General features: G+C 38.6%; 1 protein-coding gene across 2 annotated transcripts in view; it reads left to right on the forward strand.

Moving 5' to 3' along the window:
* Nucleotides 1-12,404, forward strand: part of USP12 (ubiquitin specific peptidase 12) — an 80,955-nt gene extending 68,551 nt beyond the window's left edge. For both annotated transcript variants that reach the window (XM_081046809.1, XM_081046810.1), the window contains 3 exons: nucleotides 6,962-7,159; nucleotides 7,713-7,791; nucleotides 9,220-12,404. In XM_081046809.1, coding sequence (XP_080902935.1) covers nucleotides 6,962-7,159; nucleotides 7,713-7,791; nucleotides 9,220-9,321 — 379 coding nt within the window. In that variant the 3' untranslated portion in view covers nucleotides 9,322-12,404. The remainder of the gene's footprint in view (nucleotides 1-6,961; nucleotides 7,160-7,712; nucleotides 7,792-9,219) is intronic.
* The last annotated feature ends 665 nt before the right edge of the window (nucleotides 12,405-13,069 follow it).

The raw sequence follows: 13,069 nt of genomic DNA on the forward strand, positions 1-13,069 counted from the left end.
ATGCTTCATATTGTAGACTCTGAGAGGAGCTACGGAATAGAAGAAATGGCTCTTTTATCTAGCTTTTCCCAGTATCTGCACAGAGACTCCTTTTATACAGCATAGCTACTAAACTGTGTACAGCACAGTCCAGGCAAAAGACCAGCCATAGACGTGTATGCAGTGGGAGGACAGAGCAAATGGGTGACGTGGAGGGAGGTCCTGGGGAACCGGAGTGAGAAAGGACTTGGTAGCTTGCTTTCAGGCGGTGTTCCCGTCCTCTGGGCCTTCAGGTGGGAATGGTGCCGAGATTTGAAGGAGCAATATTTCTGTCACTCCTCTCTCACTTAGAGTGGGATCTGATGATGAGTGACCGTGGACTGGGAGCCAAGCCAGCCTGACTGGCTCCTCGCCTACACATCCTTCCTCTCTATTTGCTGTACTCTCCCTTTGTTCCATATTCGGCTCGGCCCACTTCTAGGCCCAGACCTGTCCTTATGAGGCATTGAAGGAGACTCCTGTGGTGCCCAGGCTACTCAGCGTCGAGTTGTCATGGCTTCACGTCCATCTGTCTGCCCTCGATCTCGCAGTTGAGATCCTTCGTCTTCCTGAGATCCAGTCCTTCTCTTTTGCTCCATTTTCATAACTGGGTCCATATCTTATTCCTCTGTACCCAGCTGCTGGTCATGGTGACCTGTATGGTACATACCACGTCAGGATCTTGGCAGCAATAGGTATTTGCCATACTGTAGCCAACGTGCCAACCACCCTGGCTCACACGCCCATCTCAGTCCACTCAGGCTGCTAAAACAAACCACCCGAGGCTGGTGGATTATAAACAACAGACATGTTTCTCACAGTTCAGGAGGCTGGGAAGTCCAAGGCCAAGGCGCCTGCGTGGTCGTGTTCTGATGAAGACCCTCTTCCTGACTCGTAGCCCGTGCCTTCTCACTATGTCCTTACATGGTGGAAGGGCGCTTGCAAGCTCTGGTTTTTCTTTTAATATGAACCCCCTTCCTAAGGGCTCCACCCAGAAGCCCCCCTTACTAATACCATCACATTTGGCATTTGGATTTCAACATGAATTTGGGGGGCAGGTACAAATGTTCAAACCATAGCAACCTCCCCCCCTCACACACACACACCTGTTAGACTCCTCCGGAATCCACCGATGTTTCTGGTTGTCTGGGTCCTTCTGTCTTCTGACAGGTGGATGCTCATACCTGGCAGCGCCTCCTGATGGCGCTCGGTGCCCTGTTCCGTCTGTGGTTGGGGCACTCCTGGCCTCACCCATCCACTGGCCTGGCCTGCGTTTGTAACCCGTGCCAGAGTCAGGTTCTGTCATCTTGTGGAGCTGTCCTCAGTGCTACGTCTCCCGTCTCCTAGTGTCCTCCTCACGTCTAGTCACAGCTTTCTGTTCCCTTCTCATCCCTCAGTGTGGTCAGTCCTTATTGACATTACAATATATGAGAGTGTGGAATCTTATGTCTGTACAATTATTAAGCTTTTCTGTGTAGCCAAGACTTCTCAGAGACTTTAGTAAGTTCGTATGTGCTTGTGCTGGGATATTCAGTTTCTCTCAGTTTGCAAACTAGTGCCCCTGGACCAAATTCAATCTATAGACCTCTTTGCTTGGCTCACACAGTTTATACAAATGGGAATTTTTCATTTGAAAAATGATTTTTGGCTATTCTTGGAAAAAACCAGCGACCAGCAGGAAGGCCTGCACTCCATGGTGTCCTGCAACGGAGTCGTGGGTGCTCCCGTTAGGACGCGGGTGCAGACAGTTCAGCCTCCCCCTGCCCCCACTCCTGTGGAACGCTTTCACTTCTGGCCCTTCTTTGGAGGGCTCCCCTTGGACTACTGCAGAAGGACACTTCCGGGAATTTCTTTCGCCTCTGACTGACAGGTGGACAAGAGTCTGAAAGCCCAGCTGCCCTTGCGGGGGTCAAGAGCAGTCTGCAGTGACATTCACAGCCCAGGGGTTGCCTGGGGGAGTCGGGGGACACTGGCCCCTGGGTTTTGGCCTCCGGTGGACCCCTTACCCGGCTTCCTTCCCTCCCTGCTCCCCTCACTCCACTCAGGACCACCGCCTGGACAAATCTGGGCAGATGACTTCTTGTCACAGGGTCTGCTTCTGGGGGAACAGCGCCCCAAATAGGGAGGCCATGCTCTCTCATCACCACAGCCCCACCACCTCCTGTTACAGTGGCTGCTGCCGTTATTTGAGTTTGCTACCTGATAGTAAGACGTGCAGTAACTTTTTTGCTAAGAAAGTAATACTGTAGTCTACTCATTCCTAGTCTCACATGAAAGTACTTTGATTAGGTTGGAAGAGGACGTGCTTGTTTTTAGAATTCACATTATTGATCAGCACACGTTTTCTGTAGAGATCTAAAATTTCTGGAAAATTTAGGCTGGGGTGAGGATGTTTCTCTTTTGGAGGAGAAATATGCTATGTTAATTTCTAAATGCTCCTTACATATTTATTATTACTTTAGTTTAGGAATATAAAGGAGTCTCTGTATTTTATTTTTACAGTTACTGATCTTTAGAAAGAATTTAAGGAAAAAATCATCAATTCAGTTAGTCTTTTATATCATCACCAAGTGGGGTTTATGTGTTTGTTGCTAGATCCAGTTTGCAATGTTTTATTGATGACTTTCACGTCTGTGAAATACTTCACATCTGTGTAATTCTATTTTCTTGTAGTACCTTTGTCAGGGTTTGGCATTGGGTTTATGCTGGCCTCAGAAATGAGTTGGACATCATTCCCTCCTCCTCTTTTATGGAACAGTTTGTACAAGATAGGTTTTATTTCTTCTTTAAATGTTGGATAGAATTCACCAGTGCTGCTCATTGGTCCTATTGTTTCTTTTGAAGAAGGGGGAAAGTCTTTGATTCCAAACACAGGACCATTTACATTTTCTATTATTTCTTATTTTCAGTTTTAGTAAATTATGTTTTTTTAAGAAATGTGTCCTTTTCATTGAAGTTACCTAATATCATAATGTTATCCATAATATTATTCCCTTATCTTTTTTTTCTAACTTTGTGTTTTGAAATGATTATAGGTTCACAGGAAATTGTAAACACAGCACAGAGATAGTAAGGAGAGGCCCCACGCGGCACCTCCATTCAGCGTCCCGTAAGGGGAACCTGTTTCATAACTGTAGTACAGTCAGCATTGACCTTAGTGAGATTTGACTAGCTTTACACGTGCTCATTTGTTTATGTGTGTGTGCAGTTCTGTGCACTTGTACCACGTGTGGATTCATGTAATCACCACAGCAGTCAAGATACAGAACTGCCCCCATCTCCTCTGTGCGTGATCTCACCTGTGGTTGCACACCACACCCACACCCCATCCCAGATGGCCCCACTCCTAACTCCTGGGACCACTAGTCTCTCCTCTATCTCTGTCATTTTGTCATTTTGAGAATGTTATATAAATAGAATCAGGCAGTATGTGACCTTTTGAGATTGGCTTTCTTCACTCAGCATAATTCCCTGAGATTTACTCAAGTGGTTACACGTATCAGTGGTTCATTCCTTTTTTTTGCTGAATAGTCTTCCATGGTACTTTCTTATGTTCTCAGTGTCTGTAGAATCTATAGTGATAGGCTGCCTGTGATTTCTGATATTGGCCATTTTGTTTTCTTTTTTCCCCCTTGATTAACCTTGCTGGAATTTTACCACTTATTTGAATCTGTGTTGTTTTGTTTTCTATTTCACTGATTTCTGTTCTTTTCTATTTGCGCTTGCTTTGGGTTTCATTCGCCATTTTTTCTAGCTCCTTTAGGTGGAAACTTAGATTTTTAGTTTTATATCCTTTTTCTTTTCTAATGTAAATATTTAAAGCTATAAATTTCCCTCTAAATGCTGCTTCGGCTGTATTCTCACAAATTTTGACATGTTGTGTTTGCATTATCATCCATTTCAAAAATCTATTCTAATTTCCCTTATAATTTTCTCTTTGTCCCATGGATATTTAGAAGTTTGTTGCTTAGTTTGCATACTCTGGGAATTTTCTAGGTATTTTTCTGTTTGTCAGAGAGCATATTTTATGATTTCAGTCTTTTGGAATTCATTGAAACTTCTTCCACTGTCTAGTACGTTGGTGAATGTCCCAGTTGTACTTGAAAAGAATGTATATTCTGTAGTTTGAGATGGAGTGTTCCATAAATGTCATTTAGATCCATGATTTGGTTGTTCATATCCTCCTTATGCTTACTCATTTCTTGTTAGTGAGAGAAGACTGCAACTCTGATTATACATTCATCTGTTTATTTAATTCTGTCAAATTTTGAAGCTTTGATATTTGGAGCATATACTTTTAAGATTTTGTCCTCTTGATTAACTATCCCTCCTTATCTCTAGTAACATTCCTTATCTTGAAGTCTGTTTCGTCTGAAATTAGTATCAGCCAAAGCCAGCTGACTTACTGTTTGTCTTTTTCCATCCTCCTACTTTTTAAAATAGTTTTAAATTACAATAGATATTATCAAGAAAGGTAAATACTTCTTAAGTTAGAGTGCAAAATGAGCACACCTTATTGTTTTAAAGATGTAAAAGCAAGAAAATGGATGTATAACAAATTTATCCAGATTTTGATCACTGTGTAGTGGGGTAAATGCCATTTAAAAATTTAAATAGAAAATTGATTTATAAGTTAGATTACAGAAGATAAAATCAATGTTTAGATCAAACTTTATAAGGAAAAAATATTCTCTACTTTTTTTCCCAACATAATTTGTTTTTTGTAAAAACATTACATCTTAAGACAACTTTAAAAAAAAACAATGACAGAGATCAAGAGCTCCCTAATGTAACCTCTCCACACAATTTTGAATGGAAGGAAAATCAGAATCCTACACATTCTTTGGTATATTGATGGCATTGGTGTTTTGAGTAGGAAATCAACTTTTTTTTTTTTTTGCTGCTGCTGTAAAATCTACACAGTGAGTTTCTTACTCCTTACATGGGTGTCCAAGCAATTTTCTTCTTCCTGAACCATTTTAATATGAGGAAAATTTTGTAAGGTAGTCTCATCATCATCTTTAAAATACGGCTCCACAATGTTTTTGTTTGACTTTGTCATGTTTTTCCCCACAAGCATTTGGTTTCTTTGTGGTAGCTGATGTTCCTCTGGGATTAAACTCTGCCAGTAGGACTCATTCTTCATGTGTTGTCTGATCGAACATATTTTATAAGCTAGCCTTTAGATGTTTTTTCTCCATTTGGACTTTTTTCCCCTTTGCTCTTGCTTCATTTCTAAAAGCACATTTTTCCTAACCACCAGGCCATGTCTGTCTCCTCTTCCTAATCTGAACTGACGACCATCTATTTCACTAATACTCGTGTAATGCTGAGAGTATTCTTTTGGATCTATATACTCCACTGAAAATTTTCAAAGGATACTTTGTTTTTGTTATTTTGAAAGAATTTGTTTTGGAAACTACATGGGTTTAATCAACTATCTGGTGTATATAAACTTGGATTATTGGTTATATAATTTTACATCTTTACTTTTTTACTTTCCACAAGTATTTTCCCATGCCATTTAGAAACTTTCACCATCACCATTGTTTGAAGTTGTTTAATATCCTGTTATATTTGCACTGTAATTTATTTCAGCATTTCCTATTGTTGAATAGTGGGGATTTTCCCAATTTTTCACGATATAAAATAACTAGAGAAGGAAATTTTTCTCGTAAGTCTTATATTTGAGATATATTTAATTTCTAGAAATGAGATTACTTGAGGTAAAAGCCATAAAGGCTCTTAATTCATATTGCTAGATGGCTTTCCAGGAACAATTGTTTATATTTATTTTCACAAATGTTTTTCAAAGGCCAGGTTAGTAGAATAGTAAATATTTCCAGAATATTCCCACCACATTTAAGATCTTAGTATAATGCTATAAAATGATTTTCTTAACTTCATTAGAGGCAATGGCATAATAAATTTCATTTTTTAATTATGAAAAGTGTTTTGCTTCACTGCATACACAGAGAGTTCAGTTCTGCAACATTTGTCAAGTATCTATCGTGTGCCAAGCATTTTGCTAGCTAGAGGAGAAATATAACAAAATGGAAAAAATGATTACGACCTGCCAAGAGTTCAGATCCTAGAAGAAGAGAAAGACCCATAATCATCTAAATACTTTATAGAGTAATAAACTGTACATATATAAGGGGAATCTGTAGAGTGCTGATGGAGAATTGAAGAGAGCAGTTATTTGTACCAATGGGTGTAACATTTAAGCTGAGCCTTTAACAGAGTAGACAGTCATTATGTGAAGTAGGAGAGCAGAGGTAACCTCAGGGAGAAATAGCATGTAAGAGCATAATAAACATTATTTAGAATGTTAAGCGTAGCCTGTGTTTCACTATTAAAAACTTAACTCCTAAATTTCCCAATTATTTTGTTCGCCTTCTAGGATACATGTAATTATTATTCTTCATATGGAGTGATTTCTTCTCTGGCAAACACCATTAGTAGAAGAATGGTCTTCAATGCTCTTCTCATTGTCTCCTGTTCTCAATCTGTTATTAATTACATAGATTGATAGAACCAATGATTTCAGTCTCCACTCACATCCAAAGGAACTGGCAGTTTTAAGGAACTGGTTTTTCCTCCACCAGTCATAGGCATCACATACATTTAGCCTTATCATATTTCAAAAATAAAGAGTTCTTAACCAAGACTAATGCCATTCCGTTAGTCTTGAAGCCATGTCAAATGCTGAATCAAATTATGTGGTTTGGTAATGATGGGTGGGGTGGGGTAGTCTTGAGACATTCAGAATACTGCTTTGCCAGTATAAAAATAATTGGTAGAAATATGCAAAAGTGGGTAGTGCTGGGCTATTAAAACTGACCATTAACCGCTTGGTAATTGAATCATAAAGTTTGATCATTTTTTTAAAGACTTGGTGAATGTCTTTTATGAAATTTTGTTTTCATGTTTATTTTAATAGGATGAAAGTTAAAAAACTGCCCATGATTCTAGCTCTACATCTGAAGAGATTTAAATATATGGATCAACTTCATCGATATACAAAACTTTCTTACCGGGTAGTGTTTCCTTTAGAACTTCGTCTCTTTAACACTTCAGGCGATGCAACCAATCCTGATAGAATGTACGACCTTGTTGCTGTTGTGGTTCACTGTGGAAGGTAATGGCCGCCGGGGGGCCGGGGTGGGGCGGGGGGGAGGGGCGTGGGGGGGCGTGGGGGGAGGGGCGTGGGGGCGTGGGGGGAGGGCTGGTGGTGAGAGTCGGCTTAGTGATCAGTGCGCATGCGGCGTGTTCCTGCACAACCGAATGTAGATCTGAGGGTTGAATCCAGTGATTAAGTCCGTTTATTGCAAAATATGTGATCCCGCCCCCTACCAAAAATACTAGAGATTTTTATTTAAACCTTTCATAGAAGCAAATTTGAAAATTATTTTAAAAAATAATGATTAAAAATTATTACAAAGACAAAGAATTTTAATAGTTACCTTTATATAAATAGAATACTGGTTGTATCTCAAAGTAGAGTACTAATTGTTTGATTTTAAAATTGAATGCCAGTTGAAATCAATGTAGCTTGATTTTGGGGGGTAAAGAATACGGAGTATTTTTATCTGTTTTGGTTTTTCTACTTTATAGCACATGAAATTTAGGGCATAGAAGAGTAATACCAATAAACAGTTTATAAAATTAACTTTTCTTTCTTTTTGTTTCAGTGGTCCCAATCGAGGCCATTATATTGCAATAGTTAAGAGTCATGATTTTTGGTTGTTGTTTGATGACGATATTGTAGAAGTAAGTAGTTTCTTCATTTCTTATTTTCCTTCAAAGTCGTGTGTGTGTGTTTTACTCTTCACTTTTTCCTCCCAGCTTCTCATTCATAGAAGACAGGCGATGAATATTACACAAATGTCTTGGTCTTCAGATTTGAATCTAATTCCCACTTCATACTCCCTAACATCCAGTCCCAGTGCTTGAATTGTCAGCTAACGTTTACAATGTTTAGAATAAAACAAGAGAAAGCTTTCAGTGACAGCTAGTTTTTAAATAATATTTTATTATTGAAGAAGTAATTTGTCAAGCTACAGCATACCTATGGTAAATTACATGAATCTTAAGCAGGCACTCAAAGTTTACATGGGCACACATACACGCATAGGCATGCATGCACACAGGCACGCACGCACACAGGCACGCACGCACACAGGCACGCACGCACACCCACACTCAGATCCAGATACAGTACATTTTCAGCACCCCGGCAAGCTCCTTATTCCTCTCCTTGGTCAGCACCCACAGCTTTCCTCACCTCTGTCCACCATCCCCTGGACCCCACTCTGATTTTTATTTATCCTTATGATTAATATTGCCTATGTTTGAGTATAAATGGACTCATCAAGTATGACTTCTTTTGTGTCTGCTTTTTTCACTCATCATTGTATCTGTGAGATTCGTTCTTGCGGCCTGTAGTAGTAGTGGTTCTTCATTGGGGTGTAATTTTCCATTGCATGAATATATCAAGTTAGACACTTGGCTCTTTGTCTCTTGTTGACTATTATGAATAAAGCTGTCTTGATAATCCTTGTACAAGTCTTGCAGGACATACGCACTTATTTTCTTGGGTATATATTAGGTTGGACCATATGAAGTTGCCATATTCATACTATATTTCCCTAAAAATAAGACCTAGCTGGACAATCAGCTCCAATGCGTCTTTTGGAGCAAAAATTAACGTAAGACCTGGTCTTATTTTACTATAATATAAGATCGGGTCTTACATAATATAATATAAGACCGCGTCTTATATTAATTTTTGCTCCAAAAGACGCATTAGAGCTGATTGTCCGGCTAGGTCTTATTTTTTGGGAAACACGGTAGATCCCAAGTAATTGCCAATTAGTGGTTTCATATATTTCAGCCAATACCTAGGAATAGAATTGCTGGATCAAAGGGTAGTTGTATGCTCAGCTTTAGAAGATAATGCTAAACGTTTCCCAACGTGTCTGTATCCTTTTACATTCCCCCATCTATGTATGAGAGCTCCATATTCTCAGCAGCACTTGCTATTATCAGTTTTTTTAATTTAAATCATTCTGGTTGTGCAGAGCTGTTTTATAAATGAGAAAATGAAGGGCATGTTTCTAAGAAATGTCGAAGATTTTACTGGATTTAAGCAGTTCAAGGAACTCATTTATGTACTAATGTTTACATTTTGCCTCACAGAAAATAGATGCACAAGCTATTGAAGAATTCTACGGGTTGACATCAGATATCTCAAAGAACTCTGAGTCTGGTTACATCCTTTTCTATCAGTCTCGGGACTGAGGGGGAACCGTGATGAAGAGATTTCTGCCTCATTTCTTCTCTGGTTATTTTGGAAAGGATCAAGCACTGATTTTTCAAGAAAAGAGAAATGCAGGAAGCTCAGGGGGCAGTAGCACACTTTGCACACAATAAAGCAAAGACTGTGGATTAACAAGCTCTTCCTATCATGGTAGTTGATTTATTTGCTCAGGTATCACGCTGTCTGTGCAGTTCCATACAACAAGGAAGTGAAATCAGAGATAGCAGCTCCTCTTGCAAAACAGCCTTCCAGTAATTGACATGCATTTGCTCTTTATTAATGGCACCAATAATGATTTGAACTCCTGGGGGTGCAGCAGAAAGAAGAGGAATCTTTGCCGGGTGATACTGATAATTTAAGGAGATGATAGTGAACACACTGCGTCAATTTGCCTGGGTTGAATTATGTATAGAAAGAATGTTTGGTGGTCTTTTCAAGCATAAACCAGAAATACTTTTGGGCCCAACACTTGCAGTTGCCTTCCTGATGATAATAAAAACTAACAGATGCTAGAATCCAGTGCCAGGAAGACAAATATGTTTTGCTTCTCTGAAGAAGCTTTTAATAATATACAGTATATGTATATGTAGGGAACAATTGGTCAAAGGTGGCTTTTTGTTTCCCCGAGGGGAAAGACTGGCTTTGTAATTATAATTTTTTTCCTTATTTATTTTACTTAAAACTTTTCGAGTCTAAGTATTGTATGAAGTGCCCATGATTCTGTCAGTAAATTGGAGCGTATTTTTACTACTTTTTGTCAGTTTAACTAGTCCTTTTGTTTGTTTCTATTTTTAAGGTGAATTTTAAACTATTTTAAATCAGTAAGATACCTTAAGAAAAATTGCAATGAGAGGAGGTAAATATTCTTTTTCAGGAGGAACTGATATCTCTGGCTAAATATTTGTCCTTTTGTTATAGCTCATAAATCAGTTAATTTCATTCAGCTTTAATTTCAGTAAAATAAGAAACTATTAAAAATTCCCTATGGTTGTTGGAATGATCAAAGAAATTCTGGTGTGGTGCTGGTATACCAGTCTTTAGAATTCTTAAATACTCTAATGTTTCAAGTTGAGGCCATATTTGGAAAATTTATGTCATAGTGATTATGTTATTTTCAAGTGTCATTCTTTACCTTGGAAAGAAGTCATCGTTCATCGTAACCCCAGCAGCCTGGGTAGCTTGCTAACAAGCCCTTTGAAGATCAAATTTTAATGAAGTAGACCAGGAATATCCAAGCAGGTCCTTTTCCCTCCCTTCCCCGCCTTTACAAATCTTGCTGGAAGAGTGTTTGGAAATTAAACTTTGTTTGTTAAGACTCGTGTTGGGAGTTTTAAGAAGTAATATATGTCATGTAATGGGTGTAAATTATCACCGTTGACACTTTTCCATGTATCAGTAAGTTCTCTGACAGTGGCTGAAAGTCACTTGCAGAAAATAATTGAATATATATTCAGAATAATAGCAATCAGGCTGTGGATGTTCTTTATCAAAGTCTTTTCAGGCAGTAGTCTTCTTTTTAATTGCTGTAATTTTCTAAACTTATTTTACTAATACTGTTGAAGATGAAAAACAACAAAAAAGAATGTTTTTGTCTGCTGCTATTCTTAACATTTATTATTTGTATCTTTTAGCTCAGGAAATGACTTCACCTATTCGTTCCATGACCATATTTTGAACAGGGTCATTTAGCTAATTGGGCTATTTAACAGATGTGCTGGGAGAAAATCATGACGTATTTTGACAAATTGCTTTTTAAGGTATAGTTTCTAAAATCAGGGTAACCTGGTTGGAATTGTTCTGTACAAATTACATAGCCTGCCTGATCTACCAACATTGCACAGAGAATCACAACCAAGAATGTGGGAAGGTCATAGCAGTGGACCTGGATACATTTTTTATTTTGAGGGCTTAAACCAAATTGTCTTGGAATTTAAAGCTGTATTTCTGTAGCTTTCAGTACAGAGGAGAGGAAAGTGAAGCTGAGTAAGTTTTTACATGAGTCAGGCCACAGCATGTATAAGAAAGATAGATGAAGTCATTTGCCTAAAGGTACAGTGTTGGAATACTATGTTGTGTTTGTTATTACATTGTGCATTTTAAAACCACAGTAAAAGCCGAGGATACATTTCATAGTAGAGCAAGCTATAGCATTTTTATTGAGTTCCATGGTAGTCACACACTGTTCACATCTACACCATATTTAATAGTATGGTTGGTCAGGGGAGGGACTCTGGGGTGATGGTTCTCAATTTACATGTACTGAGTGCAGCTGCATCTAAGTAAAATGTTTGGAAGCTTATCAGAAACTCAGTCTACTTTAAAAACATATCGGGTTAGGGTTGGGGGGAGAATGCGGATGTAGTAAGAAGAGGGACCCATGCAGAAAGCATTGTGAGGCTGTCTGTTGGTTGGCTGGGATTGAAATGAGGGGCGGGTTTAAGTTGTAAATGGTGGCTGATTGCTATCTATGTACATGTTTGTTGGGATGGCTGTCCCATATTTTGTATATTGGAATAAAAGTTTCTATAAATTATCATAACTAAAAGTAAATATTCTAAATTAAGTCTCACTTCTGAGTCATACGACTTCTGTCTTAGAAACTTTACCTTTAGAAGAATTCTTAAGACAGGAGCCGTGTGACTTCAAGAAAAGGGAAAAAAGGACGTGTAATATATGGGTCTTGTTGCCTCTAACCATCAGTATAGGGTTTTTTCTTTCCTTGATGGCGGTAGAAAGACCTCATTTTCATAACATACTACTCTTGATACTTTCTTTAGAGATACTTTTCATTAAAGATTCTCTCATGAGGTATTTAACTGGGAGCTGGGAGGCTAAGGCGCTCAGGTCCTGGCTCTTCAGTGAATTTAACTGTGTGACCTTGGGCAAGTCACTTAACCTCTGTGCTTCAGTCTCCCTATCTTGTAAAATGGGAGTAATACCTACCTCACAGGGTTGTTGTGGGGATTAATTAGATATAATGTCTGTAAAGCATCTAAGATTCTTGAAGAAGGCGCTATCTAAATACAAAATAATATCTATTAAAGTTGGTTTATTTGTGCCTGTGGGTTTTAAGTGTGTTTTTTTCCTTTTTGCCTAAAACGTCTTTGCCAATTAGAAGTACACACTTTGGAAATTGTCTAACTGCTTTTGCTCCAAAGTCACTACTTTTGTTATCCAGAGAGATTTCCCCAGAACAGCATTCCATGACTGTAAGACAGCATTTATATGTACTCATTTTTAATCAGGACATGCCTGGCATTTGTTTTTATGGAGTAGAATCGTCTTTCCAAAAATCCCAAGTTTAAACATTTAAATTTAGAATCATAGAAGGGCGAGATACCTTAAAAGTCACTATTCCTGGCACCCCTTCTTTCCAGTATAGTAATTGCTCCTATAAAATCTGTAACATGATTATTTCAACCTGTGCTTGAGTACTTGTCGCCTGTCCCATTATCGAGGAACTTGAATGGTTATCTGTGTCACCATTATATGTAATCCATTCTTCACCTCTTGAGAGCCCTCTTCTGGAAGCACTCTTGGTTATCCATATGTTTGAAAGAATGTTCTTAGGAGCAATATAGTAGCAGGTGAACTGGACTAGTCAGTGGGGACCTAAGATTGCATTTTCTTTTCTAAGCATCTGTATTACACACTTCATACTGAACTTTTATGAACGGAATTTTCTATGTTCAAGAGAGTTTTTCATGAACTGTTGAAAAGCTGGCCTCT

Source organism: Rhinolophus hipposideros (genome assembly GCF_964194185.1).
Source record: "Rhinolophus hipposideros genome assembly, chromosome: 4".
NCBI classification, from domain to species: Eukaryota; Metazoa; Chordata; class Mammalia; order Chiroptera; family Rhinolophidae; genus Rhinolophus; species Rhinolophus hipposideros.